Here is a 24,100-nt window from a genome sequence, read left to right as displayed (position 1 = left end):
CGCAGAGGGCCCGGCCCCTTCTCCCGCGGGGGGTCCAGGAAGCGCCTCTTCGCCAGTGCCCCGGCGGCGGCAGTCGGCCGCGGTCGCGGTCCCACTCCCCCTGCTCTGACCCTTCCACCGGGCCCCGCCACCACAGGCACCGTTACACAACGCCTCCAGCCCAGGAGGCGGGCGAATGAGGGGGACTCGCTCACCATTGGCTCAGAGCGCGTGAAGCCCATTGGCCCGCACCTGCGCACGGTCACGACTCATCCCTCTCAATTGGCCGAGCCCGTTGCAATAATTGCGCAGAGGCCAGGGAGCGTGCCTCGATTGGCCGAGGGGCTGACGGACCGTGCTATATAAAGGCCGCGGTGGGGGCGGACCCGCAGTTCTTGGGCACGGGGTTAGAAAGGGAGTCGTGTGTGCCCGCTGCTTCGGGAACATGGCGACGCTGAAGGCTGTGTGCGTGATGAAGGGGGACGGCCCCGTGCAGGGCGTCATCCACTTCCAGCAGCAGGCAAGGGCTGGCGGCGGGCGCGACCCGGTCGCTCTGCATCTCCCCTGGGGGCGCGTCTTGGCCGTACTGCTGAGTCACGATGCAGCGCGGGCGGCGCGGTTCTTCCTCCCTCTCCCCCGGTGGACCTGTGCTGGGCGGGCTTGTCCTGGGCCCCGCACCGCTGCGGCGGTGGGAGGGACCGGTGCCGTTGAGTCCCTGGGTGCGCCGGGTGCTGGGCCCGGCCGGTGCTGGGCGAGCCGGGCACCGTAAAGCGAGACGCGGCGCGGAGGGCTGAAGGGGACTGGCTGTTTCCGCCCTTCCCGCGGGTGTGCCGCTGGACTAAGGGCTGGAGTCTGCGTTAGTCCTACTGTAGAGTGTATTTTGACACGCTAAGAGTGGGGCTAAATGGAGCTCTAACTGCTAAATGGCCTGAGCTCCTTTATGCTGTCGTTTAGCATCCTCAGTAGAGAGCTTGGGGTTTTACATGGGCAGTACTCTAAAGGAGGAATGACTGCAGGGCTACTTGTGGTTGCAAATGGAAGTACGTGATTATTCTTAAAAGCAAACAGTGTGATAAAAGGCATTCCTTTCGCTTATTGTTGCATAATACACTTCAGGTGGCTAAATAAATGCAGGCATTCTGTGAAATATCCTATTGGCATATAGAATCAGTTAACGTAAAGTAATTGTTAGTATCTTTGTAGCTGAATTTGTAGAGAAGTCTCTAGTGCTTTCTGTTGACTAGAAGTTTCATTTGATACAAGGCTATTTAATGCTGTAGCTGTTTGTTGATAACAAACCCTTTCTATTAAAGGGTAATGGACCAGTGAAAGTTACTGGAAAAATCAGTGGCTTGGCTGATGGAGACCATGGCTTCCATGTCCATGAATTTGGTGACAATACAAATGGTAAGATGTGTATTCCAGCTTTTGAGTTACATCTGTTATGTGATAGCTCAGGTTTAAAGAGTTTCTTCTAGTATTGCAGCAGCAGCTGGTAGAAGTCTACTTGGGTCTCATGACTGCAAATCTGTGTTAAGAAATAGGGACACTTCCTAAGGAATTGCTTCTCATTTAATACTTTGAACATGTTTAGGCTGGTGTTCAGGATCTCACACATCAAGCACTGACCTAAATGATTTGATAACCTAGTGTTAAGAAATAAGAAAACTTTCAGCTGAGCCCTGAGTGTTCTAGAATGAGTAGTCTTACTTTAGTGAACTTATAAATCTGTAGTAGATTACTCACCTCTAGAGGTTTAGAACATCTAACAGGAGAGTAGGTGTTTCACCATTAGTGACTTCATGGCCTCTGGCTATATACATCAGTGTACTGTATGAGCAGCAGATTTAAACTGGATACTGCAAAAAAAAGCTAATTTTGGTGGCTGTGTTCTGTTTCAGGATGTACCAGTGCAGGTCCTCACTTCAATCCTGAAGGCAAGCAGCATGGTGGACCAAGTGATGCAGAAAGGTGAGTTTAATGTGCCTGGGCTGTTCCCTGCAGCAGCCATCTAAGTGCTACTCTGTGCTTGGGAAGCCACTTCATAAACAATGCTAGGACAATACCAGAAGAAAACTGGTAGTTCCTGCAGGACATCTAGGGTCATTTGACAAAGGCTCTGATAAATCTACACTGGTTAGTTGTATACCTTGTCTCCAAGAGTATGTGTAAAGTGTAGTCTTTGGGATATGTTCTTGGTTTTGTCATAGCTTGGGGAGAAGGGGCAGTATGAAAGTTCCTCAGCATGTTAGTGCAGGGAATTCATGTGTTAAAACCTTCTTTAATCAGTGGTGATTTGCTTCTGTTGTCAAAACCTGGCCCTAAAATGGGGCACTAAACTCTCAGTTGCTGAGCTTGTATGCAGGCTTGTCATGTGCCGATCAGGTTCATCAGTAGAAGGTGCTGGGGCTGCAGGGAAACTGCAAGATGCACACAAAGCTGTGTGTGCCTGGGCATGGTGATTCTCATTGGGTGTGCTGGGCTGTTCTTAGCCTGTTAGCTTAGGTGCTGTACTGCCTGCAGTATGTACCCCCGAGGCTGTGCAACTTGTCACTACAGAGTCTGATGCTCATACCTCAGTGGGAGCTGAGACCAGGCTCTTCCCCTGGAGGCAGTTTTCATAATCCATTTATCTTCAGGGAACCCTTGCATGTTTGAGACCTGGTGTCTGGCTTAAACAGTATGCTCACCGAGTTTGGAGACTGGAAGGGGCTGCTGAAGACCAATGTGGTAGTGACTGGAGCTAGGAGCAAGTGTGAAAGGCTGGTCTTGCACAGGGGGTGTCTGGACTAGCACTGGGGCCAGTGTGGCATTGTGATTGGTCTTTAAATGCTCATATTTACGTCCGTAACTGCACTTTCTGTGACCAGTAAGCTCATACTGGAGTGATCGGTTGCATGCCAGACCAAGCAAGCTGGCTGGTGGCCACCTGTGTGGGTGATAGCATAAAATGGTGTGTTCGTGGACTTTAGTGCCAGCCAGCTGCCCCGGGGCTAAAGGTCAAAACTGAATGAACACTGCGGCTTCTGCTGTGTCAAATGCTGCTTCTGGTGTAACCTGCCTGCTCAGGCAGCTGTGGGCTGGGGAGCTCATTAGGAGGGTGTGAGAACTAGATTGTGCTTTTTACTAGTGTGGAGTTGAAACAATTGGACTGAAGCTTCCCAGAAGCTTAAAGCAAGCAAATTACTAAAGGGAAAACTGCCTTTGGCCTGATTTTGTAGGTCTTGGTTACAAATACAAAATTGGTACTAAGCTGTCTTAAGAAGCTGGCAGTCAGCATGCAGCTGTCTAAGCTGGTCACCCTGCATGCCTGTGGAGTTTTGGAAACAAGCTGGTATTCTGTGTTCTGCATCTGGATATAAGAATCTTGCAGAACATCACCAACTTGCCATTTGAGTGAATGCTTTGCTTGGCACAAATCTGTAGGAAATAAGACACTGGAATGTCCGGAAGTTCAGTGAGAACTGAACTGCTTCAGGCTTAATTCTTAAAAGAATTCCCAGTGGAGATCTAGTGCTGATAAAAAAACCTGTGGTAGAGTATAATGCCAAGTGTGTGTGGAAAATGTGAAGCAAACTCAGCCAGTCATCACTGCTCTTCATTAGAACTTTGCTAGCACTTGATGCCTCCACTTTGACCTGTCTCTTGACAACTGCTTTTACTGTCCTATTTAAACCTAAAGCCTGCAGCTGCTTGTGGAGTAGCTGATTTGTGATAGACATTAAGGGCTCTTAAGAGCTTTATCTCTTAAAGAGCAGTGGCAGTGCTTACACCAAGCCTTGTATGTGCAGGAGTGATGGCATTCCTTTCCCCAGAGTTGATGAACTGCCTGCTATAAACCCCTTTATTTTCAAGGGACAACTAAAATCTGGTCCTAGGTATAACCTGAAACTGGGAGTGTTAAAGGTTGGCTGGTGATGGTAAATGAGGACATAGTGCTGTTTAAGGTAAGATGGTGGAGTATTTGAATGTAAGAACTATGGGTATTGCATTGTCCTGGCCAGCATGTAGAAAAGCCTTCAATTCAATGAAGTTTTCAGTGAGTCTGTTTGCATCTTTGTGTAGGCACGTGGGAGACCTTGGCAATGTGACTGCTAAAGGAGGAGTAGCAGAAGTGGCAATAGAAGATTCCATCATTTCTCTTAGTGGACCACATAGCATTGTGGGACGTACCATGGTGGTAAGTGTCTTGGTGCCTACTTGGATTACTGCTTGCCTACTGCTTGCTTACTGCTTGGGTACTTATTTGCCTACTACTTTAGGGAACTGTAGAGCAGTCTTGACATTAAATGGAGACTTTTTGATGCTGGAGGCCTTTCCCTGGTGTATGTTATAGAACTTGCACTGCAAGATTTCCAAGGCAGGGAGTTATTTGAAACCTTACCTGAAAGTCCTCTGTGGATTAATTAGTGTGGCACTTCTTAGTGAGATCTTAACTTCCTGCCTGCCTTCCAGAGTTGTTCCTCCCCATTTAACTTCACCTCTTCAGCTGTGACTAAAGCAGCCTGACTTGAGGGAGACCCTAGCATGAGTGCTGTCACTGAAAGTCATGGCAAGGGTCCAGCAGGACAATCTGGTCTGGTGACTGCTGGTGTAACTTGTGCCATGGCCTTCCTGGGAAGGAGGCTGGTAGAGGCTGAGTGCATTTGGCTACTTGTCAGTGTTGTCAGTCTTGCTTCCCTTCAGATGCCAGTGTGTGCTGAGGTTGCTGCCATGCTCGCTTCTGCATCATGCAGGTGAGGGCTGAGGGGCAGGGAGGTTCTGGAGTGCAGCACTTGGGGTGATGTGGCCTTGCGTTGTGAGGGTGAATGTCAAGTCCAGCTTTGCTTTTGGGCTGCTGCTAACTCTTTGAAATACAGGGGTTTGGTGACTTCCACCTGAAACAAATTCAGCTGAAGGCAACTCATCTTTTTAGGCAAGTGTAGTCTTAGGTTTTTGGCATGAGCATCAATTTGGCGTTCAGGAATAAGTAATTACAGTAGGCTCTTTCTCCTGTGTAACACCCTGCTGATGGCTGGCAAAACTGCTTGTCACTGCTAGTACTAGTGCAAGTAGTGAAAAATGTTGATTAGTTCTGCAATAATGTGAACTAAGGTATCTTCAATTCTCTTCCAGGTCCATGAAAAATGTGATGATCTGGGTAGAGGGGGAGATAATGAGAGCAAATTGACTGGAAATGCTGGACCTCGTTTAGCTTGTGGTGTCATCGGAATAGCCAAGAGCTAAGTGTTGTACCTGAAATGTTTCACATGTTAGTGGTGAGTGGGCTGTATTTCATTGCAAATGCTGTACTTGCCCTTTCTCATGCAAAAGATGTATTGGTTAATATCATTACTTTGCATTCTGAGTATCACTTAAACTGGTGAAGACTGACTTAATTTTGTATGATGTATATTGCAATTAAAGTGACACTGATGGAATGTCTCTGTAGTTTTCTACCGAAGCATCTGATGAAACCATTAAGTACAACTTGACACACTGGAATTCTTGCTCTTTGTAATGGGAGGTGTGTGGTAGTGGGCATGTTGTGAACACTGGAACCTCCACTGTACTGTGTGATTTGGAGGATTAGCTCTAGGAGCTTTGGCAAGGCTACTCACTGAGGAGCAGGAGCCACTGTATCTGTATTGGGACTTCATCCTGGCAGAGTTGCAGCATCTGTAGGTTTCAAACTTGTGTAATAAACTTTCTGGGCAAATACACCTTGGTCTTGCTGTCTGTAAAAAAAGCAAAGCAAACTAGCACAGTCATACCTACTGAATTGCTAACAGGGAAAAGCAGGCCCGTAGTTACCTGCTGAACACCAACAGCTCCCAGGGAGATGCTAACAGCCAGTGTTAACCCAGGGGTTTTATGCACCTGAGGACAACCACAGCTTTGCATTTCACATCAGGAAGGTATTTCTGCTTGTGACAATCCCATGTGCTTGTGAAGTGTGTGTACTCCTGTGGTGGGGAAGCTCTGTGCAGCATTTAAGATGATCTGGCTACAGTGTGTGTCCTTGTGTGTTGTCTGTGCCCCTGGCAGTGCTGGGTAGTGGTGGGCTGTGTGAAGTGGAAGCCTGGAGGGATTGATGGAGCCAACAATTCTCCAAGCAATGCAGGTGCTTAGTGTGGAACAGGTATTCCCTTTAAAAGGGTGTACATAGCCACATATTCTTTATTTAATTTCATAAAGCTCTGCAACAGTGCATTTACTGCACACTGGTGCCAGCTTTTGTTATTTTCTTATATGTAGCTCTTAAATGTGTTTCTAAGTATTAGAGAAAGCCACTAATTTTAAGGAAGACCTGTAAGAGCAGTTGGCTCTAGTTCTAGATGCCTAGATTCCAGTGTAGCATGTTACATGTGAAATGGCTTTTGGTAGCAGAGTACTGTAAAAGCACATTAAGAATTACTTAGGTTTGCTGCAGGTTCTGTTAACTTACCCACCTGTACCTGTTCCTGTGATGTAGTCTCTGCTCTGATTCAGCTGCTGCAGCAGAACTAAGCATCAATCCCACCTTCCTCTCCAGCATTGGGGTGCTGCACATGTAGCACCCATAAACACCACCCTCACCTCGTTACAGCTTGGAGGATGGTTACAGTGCCGCCCCCCCCCTTTCTCTGAGGGGAAAAAACAGAGTATTTGGGAACTGTAGGTTGAGCTGCAGTGGCATGAGGGTGGTGGCAGCTCTGCAGTTTGCCTTTCCTCTCCTGGCCATTCTGGCACTGAACTTCAGTGCTTTCCAAGCCTGGTATGTGTCAATCTCTGCTTTCAAACCTGTTTCCTCTCGGCACGCTAGCTAGCCTTGAAGTCAGTGTGCTATTGGAGGATGTACAAGTTAAGGCTTAGGTTTATGTGTGAGTTGGTGTAATGAGCAGGTCTAGGCTTCTGTCAATTGCCAATGCTGTGTTGTCTATCAGTAATGGGTGCTGGCACTGAACCGATTAATCTTCATGTACCAACTTCTGGCATGGCTTATTTTAAAGCCAGAAATGTGGTAGTTGTAGAAGCATAAGGTGCAATTCCACTGGTGATGCTCCCTTGCGAGTAGGTTTATTATACACTTGCTGCTTCAGAAGGTAAGAAACTGTTCTGCAAAGTACACCCAAGGTCTGCCTAGGCTTTGCTTTCAAACTCTCCTAATACAGGAAATGGAGACGCTGAGGTGGCATTTCTGTAGGCAAGTCTTTGTCTCTTTCCCTCTTAAGTCTTTTAGTTAAAACACTCCTACCTCCTTACAGAATTATGGTGGGTTTTACCAAGTGTTAAGTCTGAGATGTGAATGTCTGGCTTTGCAGGCCCAGCATGGAACACATTAAGGACAAAAGTTTGAACACATGACAGTTGAGTTCAGTACAAGTGTGTAAACAGCTTTTTTCTCTCTTTATTCTGCTATTGCAAGAACATAAAAATAGATGTCCTTTCCCCAGTCCATGGCTCCACATTCCTCTCCTTCCCTCCCGCCTCCCTCCCCCAGAAAAATTCCCTCTGCTGCGGAGCAGCTCTGAAAAATGTAAGAAAGCAGCTGCCCTTCACTTACTTAGGGGAAAACACCAAAAGTGAAACACAGTTCTATCAGTATCAAGGAGGAAAAAAAACAAACCCAAATTAAATATGCACAGGATTCATACACCTTTTCCACTACGCTTCCAGAGTTAACCAAGCTCCAACCGCAGGGCCAGTGCCACCTGCGCCGCTGATGGCTGACTGGTGTGAGGGCTCTGACCACCCAGAACCAGCATTCACCCTCTCCAAACCTGACAGCATGACTGGGGTGATCTTGTGAGGCGATGGTGAATCCAAACGCAGGCAAGAAAGCGCCCTCCTCTCCTCATCTGTCCATCAGCCAGGCGGGTATACAGCACCAGGTGGGCAGAGGTTTCACACCTACCTCGTGCAGGGCTACAGGAGGCAGACAGTGCTAGTGCAGACAACCCGCATCTGCCTGAAGGAAGAGGTGGCATTTTTACATCCTCATGCACACCAGCCCCACTTGGAAAAACAAAGTTTAGCATTTTATAGTGGGGTTTGGTGCCCTTTTGATCTCCCTTTCACCCTGCCAGCACAGAAGCACCAGTGAGTACCAAGTCTACCAGCTGCTGACCGGGCCGGTGCCTCCCAGCCCACCATGCACACATGTAACCACATAGCAGAGGTGTCCGCTTTTTCAACAAAAGGCAAATCAGGGCAACATTGACCACAGAACCAGCTGAGAGCGGGGAGGGAAATAAAACAAACAAAAAAAGCCCTGACTGCATTGCAAACACTCAACAGTCAACTCTTCAATTCAGCTTAAAGCCACCAACTTCTACCTGCTCTGCTCAAGTAAGATCATTAAAACGCAGCACTCTTAAGAACCAAGATGACTCTTTCTTACAAATAAAAATTTGCTTCTGTGAATAGCTACACAAACAGATGTATTTCTTTTAACAAATATAAACAGAACAGTCTAATTTAGACTCCAGTACAGCATTAACAGTCCCAACTTTAAGATGCTGAACACTCCTTTTCCACTTCAGTGCAGTGTAGGAAGAATAGCACACGGTAAAGTTTGTTACGAAAATAGAGTTTATTAAAAACACATTCCTATGGTTTTGAGGAGCTTTCACCGTTACCTTTTCTTAAATTAAAAAAAAAAATAGAAAGCACTTCTACTTCTGATTTGTAAACTTTTTAAAGTCAAAACTTTAAAAAAGTTACAGCAAAAATGGGTAATAGTTTAATCATATCTTCAGTATTTCGTGTTACGCTGTGGCTATTTTAAATAGAAGGGAAGCAATCAAATTGCTTACAATTCCCCACCAACTACCGAGGGGCTGTGAGATCAGCAGAAGCAAATATAATACAGCAGACTGTACAACCCTAAAGCTCTACACTCCAACAAATGTCACTGTCGTCTCGCGACAACTTCCAGTCCCTAGCGAGGCGCCTCCGACACTGAGCCCAGATCCTTTTCTGCCTGTTCCAGGGATGAGGTAGCCGCTGGTGTCAACTCTTCCGCAGGTTTTACACCCGTGGGTTCCGAGTCTCCCGAAGTGAGTTTGGAAACAATGTCTGCGTCTCCCACTTTGCTGCCATGAGATTCGTGGTTTTTGTCGCTGTCTGCCCTGTCAGTCATCTCCTGTTTTTCCTTCCCGCGCGTTTCCTCCTTGTCTCTGCGAGACTCCCTGTCTCTGGAATCCCTCTCCCTGTCCCGATGGCCACCAGAACGCCTGTTCCTGTCCTCCAAGTCTCTGTGCCTGTCGCGCTCGGGGCTCCTCCGTCCCCACTCTCGCCTGTCACGACTACCGAGCCGCTCATGATCTCGTTCGTCGTTGCGGTTACCGTAGCGGTCACGATCGTTTTCTACCCGATTTCCGTAAGACCTCCTTCCAAACCTTTCCTGGTCTCTGTTGGGCGTGAATGTCTGCCTGTCGTTCCTGTACTGCCGCCCATCTCTGTTCTCCTCAGGTCCACCCGGTGTCCCACTTCCTGGCATCCCCCCAGGTCTCACAAAGTGACCGGGTGGTGGGAAGGGGGTTTTCATTCCGTGGGGGGGAGGCATCCCAAAGCCCCCTGGCCCTGGCGGGGGCCCTCTGTGCATCATGTGGTGGGGCATGTGTCGTGGTGGCATCAGGGGAAACCGCTGCAGAGGAGGGGGTGGCATTCCGGGCGGTCGCTGGAGTGGTATCAAACCCGGCCGGGCGCCCAAGAGGCCAGTGGAGGGAGTCTGCAACCCAACAACGGGGGCTGGTGGTGGGGGCGCAACTCCTTGAGTGCCTGAAACAGACAAACGCAGACATGCCAAATGAAATCACAGGCTGGGGGGAGGACGAAAGAAAAGGCATTTTCATCATCTCAAAACCAAGCATTCTGAAATTATCCTATAAAATGAATAACACCAAAATTGAGTGGTGGTGTGGGGGGAAGAGAGCAGCCTGCAATGCTTCCTGGGCTGGCTTACACACTGTTAAGAGAACATCCTGTTTAAACAGCAGTTCGTGCCATGCTACAAATAATTAACAGTGCAATGGCAGTAACTAGTCGCTCATTCAAAGGCTTCCTTCTGTGGAGAAGCTGCTGCGCAGGTCAGAGATCTTCCTGATCTACAGCTCGGGGTCTTGCTTTGTCAACAGAACACCTTCCTAACAGGTCACGCTTCCCAGGCTCCTAATTAAAGCCACCTCACTCCCTTCAGTTAGTTTCAAAACATCTCTCCTCCACTCCAAACATCCATGGAATCAGCTGCTAAAATGCCTGAGATTTGATGTGGCCACCAACAGGAGTTCTCACGTGCAGGAGAGGTACAGAGGGAGAGACAAAGTCAGAATAGGGCTGGAGTCCAATTGGGAAATCACAGAGAGTTCAAGGTACTATTCCATAGAAAATGGATACAACAAAGTTCAGTTTAGTAGAATAAACGCTGCAACATAAACGAAAAGGAAATGCAACAGGTGATGTGTGGATTTATTCCTGTTTTTTAAATAGTTTTCCATCCTTTACAGCACACACCCAACACCAGCTATTTTCCATTTCTACTCCTCGACTCCTCTTTTTACCATGGTCTTCGTAAGAAAGAAAAAATTAACTCTCAAAAAATACTGTTTCAGAAAGCTCAGCCCGAAGCTTGTTGGCATCAACACAAGGAGTGAAGACAAGCAAGGATTACTGAGCTCCAGAGGAGCTCCTACCAGTAAGCAAGTGCCAGCTTATCTCGTGCCTCCTTCTGTTGGAACCAGCAGCATTATCATCTCGGGCTCTCTGTAGCTTTGAGGCTGCATCTGCCCTTTCTGTTCACTAGCAGTTATTCACCTGAAACTAAGCTCGCTGTCTCGGAAAGCATGTGTTGTTTTTGAACTCCCAAACTGAAACTTACGGGAACCAACAGCTGTCAGCAGAACAAACACAAATCCCTCCTAATCTACCCTGCGCTCCTTTATACATTTTGTTTAGACCATGACATGCTTTATTTCTATGTATATTAATAAAAATTAAAGTTAAGAAGGCAGGTTACGTAGAATCTTGTAACTCCTGCTCTGGCTAGAATTAGAACGTGAATTAATACCAGAATTACACACTTGACAGCGTCACCAGTGAACACTGCACTTAGATCGCAGCTGAATGAGCACAGGGGAGCAGACATCCTAAGTAACCTTTCACTTGGCTACTGCAGCTTCCCTCTTCCGCTGGCTGACTGACTTAGTGTCTCTATCCCCAGTAAGCCTGAGCCCTCTGAAGAACACCGATGTTGCTCTTTCACCTCACTACTTCTGCTGAAGAACATCTCTAACAGAAACTGGTTTTATCTGGGTGCACTTTATTACGTTTTGTGGTTCAGGAAAACTCGGGTCACAAAGATGTGAATACTCTTCCACCCGTGGCATCCATCACCTTACCTTCCCTTCCAACAGTCTCTCTTAAGACATGGCTTGACAGGTTACAGTCTTTGAAAAAAATATTCCAGCAATAACAGCCCTTTTTTGGTGTGTACCCTCCCCCCTTTTTAACTGTCAAATGCACAGCCCCCCCACCACCTCCTGTTCCACATCAGGGCTGTAAGTCACTGAGCTTAAACTGCTCCCATGACTTCGTACGAGACAGACACACGGCTAATGGTATCTTCCAAGAGTGTTACTTTGCTGAATTCTGAGGTTTGGGGATCATTTTTGTTGATAAAGTTATTTCTTCCACAGAAGATTAAAAATAGGGCAGAAAAGACCGAGATCTAACAAGCTGAAAAGGAGAAGCACATGCTCCTGCTCTATGGCAGCAGAGTAGTAGTGGGTTACAACAGCATGAACATGAGGCAAGTGTGACAAGCTTTTCTGCATTTCACAAGTAATTTAACTTCTCAGTCTTATTTCTGCATGAAATGTAGTACAGAAGCAGCAGCGTAACAGCAGCCAAAACCCATTCTCTTTCAATTTGGACTGTATCAGCAGGGTAGCAGCAGAACACTTATTTCAGCTCACTCAAATGCTGAGGCTGAAGCCACATGGTTGAAAGAACTGTCAGGAGTTTCCTTGCTGTGCTGACAAACCTGGCACCGATTACAAACTTACTCTGAAAGAGCTGTCCAGAAACACATCCAACTTTACTAGAGAAAATGCTCATGAAAATCAGTGGTACAGAATGCAAGTGGCCTATCTAGGACAGCTGAAAGCCCTTTGTTGTCTTATACAGGGAAAGACAGTATGGAAAATTTAAATAGTTTGTCAAACTTGAAAAGAAGTACCAGAGCTCCCAGAGAAACAACAGTGATGCAATGACCATCCTATACCTGTGCAGACAAGTGACGGAATTTTATCTGCCCCAGCCTGTATTTTATCCATCTGCTCCTAACTGTGAGCCCTGCTGCAGTAGCTAAGCTTGTGTTCTTGCTTACAGGTATGAAACGCAACCATCCCTTTTATGAGCTTCTTGCTCCATGTGACTTGGCTACCACATGGCTTTTACTACAAGACATGGCTTGTATGTAATGCTGCAGATATAATCCTTCGGCCTTACACCCAGTATGTTACTCTGTTCAGTTGTGTAAAACCAGACTGCTTTCACAATTCATTTTCATTTGTAACTTTTACCAGTGATGCAGTGAAAGGTCCTCAGAGCCTGCGAAGTGTTCACTCTGCAGAGCGCAGATGCAAGTGCCCAAGGAAAACCCACAGCCAACCATGCATGTTGTTGCGGATGTGCAAGAACAGTCACGCAGTGTTAAAGATTTGGTATTTCCACTTTACTCGTAAGACGGCTCCAGAAGCTAGAGCTGTCCTGAAGAAGTGTCTTCTATCCAGGGAGGTCACAGGAGTCATCCTTACTGTTTGACAGACTAGGTAAACAGCCAGATTTCTGCATTACTGTAATTCCACTTCTGATTATCTTCTCTTCTGGCTGGACAAAATCCCACGTTCCTTTGTGATAACTATCAGTACTGCAAATGCTAATGTAACTGAAAAGTGTAACAGCTGATTCCTTATTTTAATTACTTTTATTCTTTATGGAACTCTGCTCAGCAAGTGATTAGTGTCTCTTATAATCCATCAAATTACTTCTCAGCTGTGCTGTTACAAAAAAGCAAGCGGAGGAGTTGTGTTCTCCGAGTCCGACACAGCAAACCTGCTTCACATACACCTCCTTCGCAAATCTGATGACAATATATATGAGAACAAGAAGTCAAAAGCTTACGATTCCAGCATGACAGGCTAAAGGTTTACACGCAGAGTGTGACGTTCTGCAACGTCTGGCATGTCACATTAGTTCTCCTATCATTCTCCAGTGGGGAATGCTGCATATTAAAACTAGAACATTAAATACTACCAGGAAATTCTTGAAAGAGGGACAGTGGTGTAAGTCTTGTGTCTTCTTCTGGAGTTTAATACGGAAACCTTTAGACCAGGCCAAGACTGTAAAGAGCTTCAACTTAAGAGCCTAAATATTGACTCACAGCTTAAATAACTTGCCATAAATACCAACATTTTTCAGGATAGTCAATGTCAGTCACTGAAGTCAGGAGGTTAATTTAAGATATTTCAACAAGGACGTAAGAATCAAATTACATTATGGGCTGGTTACTGGTATTAAAACTGCTAAAATTCCTGCTTTGTACAACATGAAATACTAAACCGATCCAGGTCAAGGGAGTCATCAAGACAAAACTGAATTCCATGAATGGTGCTTGAGAGTTCATGTTCCCTTACCTCTGAACTGTCAGTTTATGAAAGCAAGTCATGTATACCATTAGCAAACATGCAGTGTTTGTTATGCTTTTTAAATGGGCTATCACCAGAAATTTAGAAACATATTAGGTTTATCACTGTTCATATCCTGTGTTAATAAAAAGCTCATCCTTCCTGTGAAGGAAGCATCCACCCTGCAATGTAGTAATATTTGGGTGAGCTCAGAGAATATTGTGGTCTGTCTTTTATAATTCAATGCAGATTACAAAAAGACCATGTGGTGTCTTAAGAGCAAAGCATCCAGGGAGAAAAGAATGGTAATTCAGCACACATTAACAGGAAATGAATACCAAGTTCGATGAGAGCTACAGTATAATTAATCCTTGATAATATGTAATTATCATTGTAGGAATTTTGGTAAAAAGAGAGTAGACCAGAACCTACAAACTGCAGTATGGTGTATTTAATCAAGATAATAGATCACAGAATCTCCATATTCAAAACACAGCACCTCCATCAGCAGTTTATTACTGGCCCAAATTACAGCATTTGCTCAACACTAACAAGTTGGCAAATCAAAAATGATTTAAAAGCCTGCCACTTTCTGCAATATGCACATGGAAAACGAGTCTAAAAATATCTGCTTTGCAGATCATTTAGAAAATGACATACGAGCACATACTCACAAAACCAGTTACAGTCTGGTAGTCTTGTTCAAATTAAGAACAAGAAACTATTAACAGCAGCAAACAGTATCAAGGATACAACTACAATCAAAACAACCCAAGGGTGGTTTTTAGAAATAAGCACAAAAAATTCAGACAAGATGTCCATGAAGGATCACTCCTCTGAAGCACAAACATGTCTTTGTTGGAAGTGATGAAAGAATTACATTGGGGAAATGAATGAAATTAGGGGAAATGGAACAGAACATAACTTACATTCCTAAGAAAGCATATGAAATCTTACAACCACCAATTTAGAGTTGCTTTGTAACATACCTTCCACATAAAAACTGAACAGACAGATAAGCTTCATTAAGTTACAAACATCAGAAAAGAGCTCCTGCGTTTGTACAGATTACATAAAGTGTTCTCAAGCAAGGTTTAGATTTTTCTATGACAGTCTCTTCAGAGCAATCTTCACTCCTTGACTTCAGCCTGCTGAAGTAAGTTCTTCTATCCTCCCCAAATAGCCGAAGAACATTTCTTCATTCTTCACGTTACACTACTCAAGCCCCTTCATCCCTATTTCCTCAAGCAGAGTCCTCATTACATACTTCATGATGCTGTCAAGCATATCTTTCTTCCACCTCCTTATCCTAGCTTGGAGAGCCACATCATGGGAGTGTTTCATGAGAGTTTGAGGACCTCTTGAGACATCAGTCATGCCATCAGTCATTTATGCAAATTACTAAAGAATACCCTTGTGAACATTAGGTCCTTCAGTCTGAACACTTGTCTGTGCTTTCCCATGGATAATTGAGGGTAATCCTGTACCTACTCACTTACTCTGCCCAGTTCATCTGCCTCTGACCTGTGCAAAATGCATGTCATCACTAAGGCTACATTTAAACTGTCAAGCCTCCAAGTATTTCTGGGCTCCAAGACTGCAATGCATATGCAGATTGCATCTCATGTTCACACACATGGTAAAACCCTGGCCCACTCCATTTCCCATGCTTTGATTTCCCTAAGAGTGAAACCTGACACACAGAATGAGAAGGTATGACAATGCAGCTTTGTTAGCTCTTGAACTCAGAGGACAGGGAGGGCAAGACTTTAAGGGACACTTCTTTGCTATCTAGATTAGCACCAGTGGTGGAAAATGTCACAACTTTCCTGTTTTTCTTCCAGCGTAAGGAGAGACTAGATCTGGACCCTCACAAACAGAGCTAAGCTCAATCGATGAGTGAATCAAAGTGGTTTTAAGAAGATCATTTCACTTGTGTTAACTTACTGGAAAGTTTTAAAAGCAAAGACAACCGATATTAAACTTTCACCTTTAATAATGTAAAACATTATAATCTGTTTCTTTGTGTTTTCTTCTATCTTGTATCAGACTGTGAACAGTCCCCCTTTCCTCTGAAATGTCAGGATGGGAGGATTTTACGTAATCCCTTGGCTATAAATAACTACTTCTTGAAATGAGACACTATCACTTAAGTAAACACACAGATCTCTAAGCTATTACTTCAGGACTGCTCTGGAAGCTCACACATGCTATCTGATTAAAAGGAAAAACTCTTCTATCCCCTTGCTGATGAGTTGTTGATGAATGTTGAGAGAAGTTGTCCATGTGGTCAGAGTGACTTCCTCTGCCTCACAAATTTAATAAAACCAACGGCAAGTTCTTGATTAGATTTATCAAATTCAGCTTCCTTGGATTTATAAAAATAAAAAAAAAAGCTACTGGCCAAGTAACTCATGTGGGTGCATTGTTCTTCACTCCAATCTTCATTTTGTAAGAAACGTACACATTTTCTTATGTGTATGGTGACACAGCAGACTGAAGAGTAACTTAACACATTCTAAAGGCTTGGCATAAAAAGTTCAAGCTGTGCCATACAAGACACAGTACCATGAAACTTCAAACATCTGGTAAAGTATATTACAATTACAAAAAGTGTAATATGATCATTAGGATGTGAATGTCTCAAATGTATAGTCTGATAATCTGTACCACTACAACATTCTGTCAATCCATGGTGTCACCATAAAGCTTTTTAAGTTTTTCTCTCTTTGCCAAGTGTCCCAAGATACTCTAAAACAATTAAGTTTGCACATCTGCTTTGATGGATTTTAAAAAGCAGACTCATTTTCAGAGAGAAGCAGCTCTTCATTTTTTGAAAGATGCCCTTATTTTGAGTTTCCAGCACAAAGGATCCAAAGAATCACTAGTCGTGGCTGGACAATTTAGCCATCAAATAACCCACCAGAGCTGTAAGATAAATCTTTGGGGTCTGGTTTTTTGGTTTTTTTTCAGTGTACCCTGCAAAGTTCTGGGCAGAAACACACTAAAACAAAACCAGCTTTTTCATTCACTTGTTAGGCTCTCATTTAGAGGTCTGAAATCTCACAAATGTACTAATCTCATTAAAATTTGTCGGAAACAAGTCTCTTGAGTATATGCTTGACACTCAGCCGTAAAAGGCCACCCTAATATATGCATTTAGCAGACCTCTGTATCATTAAACAGCATACACTCTCTTTAAAAATATAAGTTCATAGCATACCATGAAATGTAATTTATGCAAGATATCCAAAGTTAGCTTGGTTTTGCTAGTCAAAACACCACTTCGTAATATTTAAAGGAGGTGACATATTGGTAAAAAGGTTTCAAAACCTGTAATACTGCAGGGCTGAATAAAAGCACTTTCCACATTTTATTAAAATTATTTATTCCACACATTAAAAGTATAGCGCATTTTCACAATTTTAAAAAATACATTAAAAAAACTGTTTGTAAGTTTTATACATGTAATAGTTGAGTCTAAAACACAGTTCATATGTCATACGGATATTTTGGTGCCAGTTATTTTCTATATGATATAAACCTCATTTTGCTCAATGTAGACATCATTTCGTTCTGTCTGGAATTTGTAACTTAAACATTACAGACTTTTTGTTTCTTCAAAAACCAGATCTTCAATAACGAAAGCAAATTTACTGCTCCTTTGCGCAAAACCAAGCCTCTAAACATGACTTACGACTCAACAGATTTCAAAAGTTCAGAAAACTCTACTTTCCCCATGAACTGTAAGTCAGTGCAAAATCAAAACTGTGTTTTAAATTCAGGAGAACAATAAACTGAAGAATATACACAAAAGTGAACTTACCAAGATGTGGAATAGCTTGGGTGACTGGAGCAGGTGCATTAGTAGGAGGTGGAACAGTTCCATATATTTTGGAACTTTCAGTAGTTTCAGCAGTCCCTCTGGATCCAGAAACCACTGTTGGGATGGGATTTCCTATAGATGAATCTTTTGTAGTGTCTTCATTCACACCAGTTGCTGTAGCTAAGAAACAATGCATTGATGCATTAAAAAAACAAGTCAGCTTTCCTGCTCACACGATACCTTCCTTCTACTGCTGCCTGCCCAAGACTGAAACTTACAATTTGGGATGTTTACTGCAGGAGTGTGAGGAACAGATACTGGAGGAGTTATAGGTGGTGGTGGTCCAGGAGGAAGGAAGCCTATAAAAAAAAGTGTATATTAACACTGCATATCACTCTACCAAAATATACTTGTACAGTTTATATGGCAGACGTTTTTATTTGCTGCATGGCTAAAAAAGGACTTAATATTCCTAAAAATACATAAATATACCTGGGGGTAAATGCATTGGGTTGAAACCAGGTCGTAGAAATGGAGGAGGTGGAGGTGGTGGCACTCCAGGAGCAAATCCAGGAGGTGGGATTCCTAAAGGTGCTGTGAAAGCAGGTGGTTGGAGTGCACCAACCACAGGAGGACCTGATGGATGTGGGGGAACCTAAGAAAAAAGGAAGGGGAAAAACACGTTACCTCAAAACTGAATGGATTATTTGTTGTTCAGCTGTGGACTGCTGCCTTCTGTGCCCCATCCATCAAAACAAGGAAATTGAAGCTACCTTAAATTACTCTGCAACAAGTTGACTTACGTAACTGATCTAATCAGCAGTCAAAGAACTCCTACAAGTTAAAATATCAACAGTGATCTTGTTCACCTTTGTACTTAAAAAAAAATATTCACTGTGCTGTATCAATATTAATGGATGCTGCTAATTCATCTAAATATACTCTTCCTACTTTAGCTGGTACTCAAGTGATCATAACTGACTCACCTCCACGGCCATCAAAATTTCAGAATTACTGCATCAAGACCTTTCATAACTCATTGTTTATTTCTAAAGGAGAAGCCTGTACTGGTTTATTCTCAGAACTGAATGCAGTGGCATCAAACCAATGTAAGCAAAATACTCTTTAAGCCTGGAGAAGACACAAAAGCTGCCGAACACCCAATAGTACTTCAAAGTTCTGTTCCAAGTTCTTTACCACTGCCTAGGTTAGTGAGTTAAGGCACATTAACACTTGTACTATTAGAATTTTAAAATCAACTACTTCAGTAGGCTTTAATTCATTAGATTTTAGTGCAGACCACCCTTTTTTATCTTTAAATGGGTTATTTATTGGTTTATGATAACCTGTTGATTAGGCCCAGGCCTGAAGTTAAGCTAACTGAGCAAGATACAAGAAACTACTGGATGTGGCACAAGAATTGCCAGACCTGACAGGTAACAATATGCAAAGCTGGCAAAAGTTACCCCCTCAGGGATGGCTGGATTATGCAGGTAGTTAACAAGAGCCAGACTTCAGAGAGGAGTAGAAAGGAACACCACGGACCTTCTGGGGGACTAGGACCTTGCAAGGCCAACACTGTGCAGGTGAGCCTATCTAGAAGTATCACATAAGGCCAAGAGGAACATTAGCTTTGAGTAACCCTAAAGATGTTTCCAGTGATCACAGTTAAAAGCTTTAGGAAAAGTATTCCAAACCCACAGTAAGCCAGTATCCCCAGTAATTCTTTTTGTTTGTTTTACAGGGCACTCCTTCAAAGAACAACTTAAAAATCAGCTACAAATAGCAACTGATCCATTGGTCGTAGCAATGTTCTGTGAAGCAAATGTTCATGTACAGAGCACTCAGAACATGTACAGAGCAGAAGGAACTCAGGATGGGTACCAAGAAAGCAAAAAGGTTAAAAAAAAAAAACAAAACCCAGAGGAAACTTGCTAGCTGCTGTCAGTCTTTAAGTAGTTAAGAGGTGAGACAACTCTGGATGAAGCATGTGTGTGCTTGGGTACAAGCAAGGCTTGACAAGGTCTAATGAACAGTAAAATATGATGGAACCAGAACAGAATATCAAAGGAAGGATGATTTAGATACATATTAGAGGATATTCATACCCAATTATCCAAGTTTAACTGCCGTGCTTGATTTTTAAATAAAAAGTTAACCCTCTAATATGTAATTGTAGGCAGCATGCTCAAACCTTTCCTTTATGCAGGAAGAAAAAAGGCAAGTAGTAAAAATCTATGCATAAATGTCACAATGTCTAATTTAAAATACAATTTGAAGTATAAAGTTTCTCTGTCTTTTAAAGAGATGGAACCAGTGGTTAATCAACACTGACAGATAACAAACACAAAGGACGGGTGAACAGTTTCAGAATACCAGCTAATGAATTGGATAAAACTAACAAAAATGCTACTGGGGAGACCTTGTATTAATGGGGAAACAAATATCGGGAAAACCTGGTATTTTACTGGCAACACTGGGAACTGGAATAACCAATCTCTCAGTAACTGTAATGTAGACTGCAAGGTGCATCTCAGTGAACATGTCTTGGGGGTTGGCCTGCATCTGAGTACAACTACTATTTCTTACTACCCAGATTGAGACTTGCAGGAGAACCACTGGCCCTCTGAACTAAAGGAGCACAGTCTACTGTGCTACTTGGAGCATCAGTGCTCCAAGACAAGCACACCTGGATTTTCCAGCAGGAGGACTGGAAACTAAGAGGCAGCCAGTTTCAATAGGAAGGGTATGAGATGAATATTGGACCAAAGCATAACTCCTACATCTAGTTAGGTAGAATGAGCATGTGGGATTGAAAAATAGATCAGGAAATTTGGGAGGTACATATAAAACTTGGATGCTGGTTTCTGGCTGACAATCCATTAAATGAAGAAAGGGGACTTGGACTGGAAAACTTACAAAAATGGAGACCACAGCAAACCCCCTGGACTTCAATGTATAACCCTGGCAAAGCCTGAGCACTGTAAAAGAATGGTAGTTTTGGCAGGGTAACACCAAACTCTGCCAGGAGAGTGGAACACCAACTGCCCAAAACCTCATCAACAACTGCACAGCAAAAGCGGTCATCACAAGTGCTATTAACTGAAACTGATTCTCAACAGTGCATAAGTAACCATACCCAGGAATACCGTAACAAGGACATATTACTTAATAGCAATGGTATCATAAATAGCAAATCTGGATCCTAGATGCAGCAAAACTGGGACCAACATGATAAAAAATAATTAGGGGAGAGTTGTTTACTTGGGAGAAGTTTGGAATGGAGAAAGAAAGGAGAAAGCCCAACAAACAGGAAGGTCAAGAAGTGAGAAAAGATGTTAACATGAATCCTGCTGTCAAAGCTGTTTGGGTTATCTGCCAGGCAACCCTATGCTTGATCACTGCAGCCTACACCCGGACAATGCGTAAAGCCTGTTGTGAATTACCACACACGTATCAATCCCTCTTCTCCAGTCAGAGGTACTAGGGTGGGCAGGGTGCTTTCCATTGCTAGCAGGGGAGCAGCAACACAGACAGATTGATCAACCTGGTATTGCTGTATGTGCCCACTCCTGGCTGGACAGTGTCAGTAGCTACCCAGCACTCACAACAACCTCCCTACTTCTTAAGCGTCCCAAACACCAAAGCCAAATACAAATGAAAGCAGTTCTGCTTGCATGAGAGGATAAAACCACATCAGGTAATTCATTAAAATGCAGCAGTATTCCACAAAGTTATTTAAAACAAAGTAAGTGGAATATAATGAGCTTTTTCCTTTAGGCACTAGGCCACATTTGCATACTACAAACACATTACTTCTGCTACTACCACCACTAATGTCATCACAGCTGAACTTCATTTGAAAGTTTCAAGAACTGTTTAAAAATTATTAAGGTATTGCAATTTTAGGGCCAGGTAAAACAAATGAATTGGTCAAGTGCAAGCACAAAAAAAAACAGTTCATAGGGGAAAAAAATATGAAGATTCAATACACTTCTCTGATCCTAGCCTGAATTTGTGAAGATGCAAGTTTCTTTGTCATGGTAAAAACTGAAGTTGATGAGGCAGAGACAAGCAATCAGACCAGAATCACAGAACAGTCTTTATAGAATTTATAGAATATAGAATAGTTAGGGTTGGAAAGGACCTTAAGATCATCTAGTTCCAACCCCCTGCCATGGGCAGGGACACCTCACACTAAACTGTATCACCCACAGCTCTGTCCAACTTGGCCTTGAACATCGCCAGGGATGGAGCATTCACAACTTCCCTGGGCAACCCATTCCAGTGCCTCACCACCCAAAAGAATTTCTTCCTTATATCCAATCTAAACTTCCCCTGTTTAAGTTACTCAATATATTCTCAAACTGGCTGGTTTTTTCTTTCTGCTTTCTTTTTCAGCATGGATTTAAGGAAAATAAAAATCACTACTTTTTAATACAGTAATAGCTATTAAAACTCTCTGAAATCAGAAAATTCACATATGTCCTCAAATCACATAACTGGCTAAATTATGTGTGTCTTCAATTAATTTCAATTATCAATCTCTTCTGAGTGTCTACGATTATTGTAGTTCATAAATCACATTTTCTCAAGATATAGTTTTCTTCATACTTCTTGCCATTTAGGATAAGCATACTACTATTTTAACAGTTACAAGGAAAGCTTTTAATATAGAAGTTGTAATGTGTCTGTCAATAACTACTGTCAAAAGAAATCACAGAATAGTTTTGGAAGGGACCTTAGGGATCATCTAGTTCCAGCCCCCCTGCCACCAGCAGGGAGACCCTCCACAGCAATTCTATTATTACATGTGTTACTGTGTAATAGTTATTACACACTACTTGAACTACTGGTAAATTTCCAAGTGTTCTTTAAGTGAATGAACATATAATATCAACTTTGACTTAAGAATCATTATAACAATGAAGGAATTCCCAAATGCTGTTCAAAGACAGTATACATAATACAAACAAACATGAAAGCAATGTGCATAATTTGGAAGGTCTACAGCACATTTAAGTAACCAGTGAGGAAAATTAATGAGGAAAACAGAGAAAAATCATTCATAGAATTGAGAGGATGCAATTTAGCCTACTGATAATCTACTGCAATAATGTATTTGGGACTGAGAGAACAGAGATTAGAAGGGCAGTCCTATAATGCTTCAAAATAAAGATGTGGCGGATACACATAGGCTCTGCCTACATTAGCATTAGAGCACCCATGACGTTTTGGAGCAAACTGTCCACTGTTCCCACTAACCACATGCCGACTCAGCTGCCTGGACTGTTCTGGTACATGCAAACTACATCCCTTTTCAGGGAAATCAAACCAGATGCTTTGCTCCAGCTGGGCACAAAACATGCTCCAAACCCTAATGGGTTCAGGATTTTTTCAAGTCTCCCATTGCCACTGCAACTTAGCAGAAAAGGAATGTTCTTCTATGAGACTGCATTGCTTTTCTACATCAGGAAGTTCAAATAATGGACTTCCGGTGCCACAGCGAATTTACGGCACAGGAAAGTTAACTTCACAGACCTACAGCATGACCAGTCTGCTAACAAAAGAGCATTTTTAACTGGGGGTAACAACCTGACAAACACACACACACACAAAATCAACTGGTTACTACTCATTGTATTTCCTCCCTCTCTTTAATGTACACATTGCCATACTGAATTACTATTTAAAGTAAGTTTTTGTTTAGATATCCAGAGCAAATGAGAAGCAACTCTCACCTGTGGAGGAGGTACTGTTATCGGTGCAGGCATAGGAACAGGCATTGGAACAGGTAAAGCTTTAGGTATAGGTGACACAGGTTCATTATGTGCAGCTTCTGCACCTCCATTTTGAGCTACCTCATTTTCAGATTTCTTGGTAATACCCTTCCACTCTATTAATAATAAAAAAGAAAGAAAAAAGTATCAGCTCAATAGAAACAGACAAGTAGTCAAGTACTGCCTTGTGAAACTGCCATGGTTTGTGGTGTTTAAAAAAATTAAGTAACCAAATTATTCAGATACTGAGATGCACAACACAAAGACGCATTTAACATATTTCTGAAAATAAAAATTACACATTACTTTAAACACAGTACAACAAATCACTGAACCATAGCAAGTAAATTTATTTGTTTCATTAGTCATTTAACAGTTCTTAGCACTTGACAGCACTTATATATGTCCAAGGCTCTGAAACACATTATCTGCAACAAAACCACTAAGGCTGCTTTGGGACAAGCTTTCAAGAGATTCATCCTCTTGTGCAAGAAGGCGGCAGCTTCTTTACTAATTTGAGAAGTCAATTCTGAAAAACCAATATTTTTTAAGTCTTGACCATGGAAAATGGGAATAAAACAAAGAATTGCAGCAAAACAAGAAATAAGAGAAACATCAAATATAGCATTAAACTCATTTTACAGAAAAAATACGGCTCCTGTTGTTTGTCAGGACTTCTCGGGAAAAGACAGCTAAGCAGAAAAAAGGAATCAGTGAAGAAGCATTTTGGGAAAGAGAAAAGCACCAAGAAGACACCACAGTTATGTTTATCCTTCACTACTTTCATTTTAAATACACACTCAACTTATTTTTGTGTATTTATCATGAAGAGATGATGCTACTTCGAATAACCACCACCTCATTAA

The 24,100-nt window shown here is 42.9% G+C and overlaps 2 protein-coding genes across 5 annotated transcripts in view; one reads left to right on the top strand and one right to left on the bottom strand.

Annotated features, from left to right (window-relative positions):
• The first annotated feature begins 372 nt into the window (after positions 1-372).
• On the top strand, positions 373-5,681 carry SOD1 (superoxide dismutase 1). Its single transcript, XM_061453639.1, has 5 exons — positions 373-499; positions 1,293-1,386; positions 1,881-1,950; positions 4,045-4,159; positions 5,095-5,681. The coding sequence occupies exons 1-5, from the start codon at positions 425-427 to the stop codon at positions 5,203-5,205; spliced, it is 465 nt and encodes a 154-aa protein (XP_061309623.1). The 5' UTR covers positions 373-424; the 3' UTR covers positions 5,206-5,681.
• Positions 5,682-8,314: 2,633 nt separating this feature from the next.
• SCAF4 (SR-related CTD associated factor 4) overlaps positions 8,315-24,100 on the bottom strand; it is a 44,975-nt gene continuing 29,189 nt past the window's right edge. For all 4 annotated transcript variants that reach the window (XM_061453638.1, XM_061453635.1, XM_061453637.1 and 1 more), the window contains 5 exons: positions 23,196-23,350; positions 17,947-18,109; positions 17,733-17,813; positions 17,455-17,634; positions 8,315-9,723 (listed from right to left, as the gene is read on the bottom strand). In XM_061453638.1, the coding sequence (XP_061309622.1) occupies positions 8,882-9,723; positions 17,455-17,634; positions 17,733-17,813; positions 17,947-18,109; positions 23,196-23,350 (1,421 nt within the window). In that variant the 3' untranslated portion in view covers positions 8,315-8,881. The remainder of the gene's footprint in view (positions 9,724-17,454; positions 17,635-17,732; positions 17,814-17,946; positions 18,110-23,195; positions 23,351-24,100) is intronic.

This window comes from Pezoporus flaviventris, unplaced genomic scaffold (assembly GCF_033815535.1).
Source record: "Pezoporus flaviventris isolate CSIRO_AGI_PZ_B2104156 unplaced genomic scaffold, CSIRO_AGI_Pfla_v1 ptg000015l, whole genome shotgun sequence".
Taxonomy (NCBI): Eukaryota; Metazoa; Chordata; class Aves; order Psittaciformes; family Psittacidae; genus Pezoporus; species Pezoporus flaviventris.
The sequence above is the reverse complement of the archived record's forward strand: the minus strand, read 5'-3'. Positions and strand labels throughout refer to the sequence as shown.

Bases quoted from the DNA above. Each gene is read 5' to 3' on its own strand.
- SOD1 (XM_061453639.1), top strand. From the start codon at position 425: ATGGCGACGCTGAAGGCTGTGTGCGTGATGAAGGGGGACGGCCCCGTG. The intron at 500-1,292 runs GCAAGGGCTGGC...TTTCTATTAAAG, and splicing joins TCATCCACTTCCAGCAGCAG to GGTAATGGACCAGTGAAAGT. The intron at 4,160-5,094 runs GTAAGTGTCTTG...ATTCTCTTCCAG, and splicing joins TTGTGGGACGTACCATGGTG to GTCCATGAAAAATGTGATGA.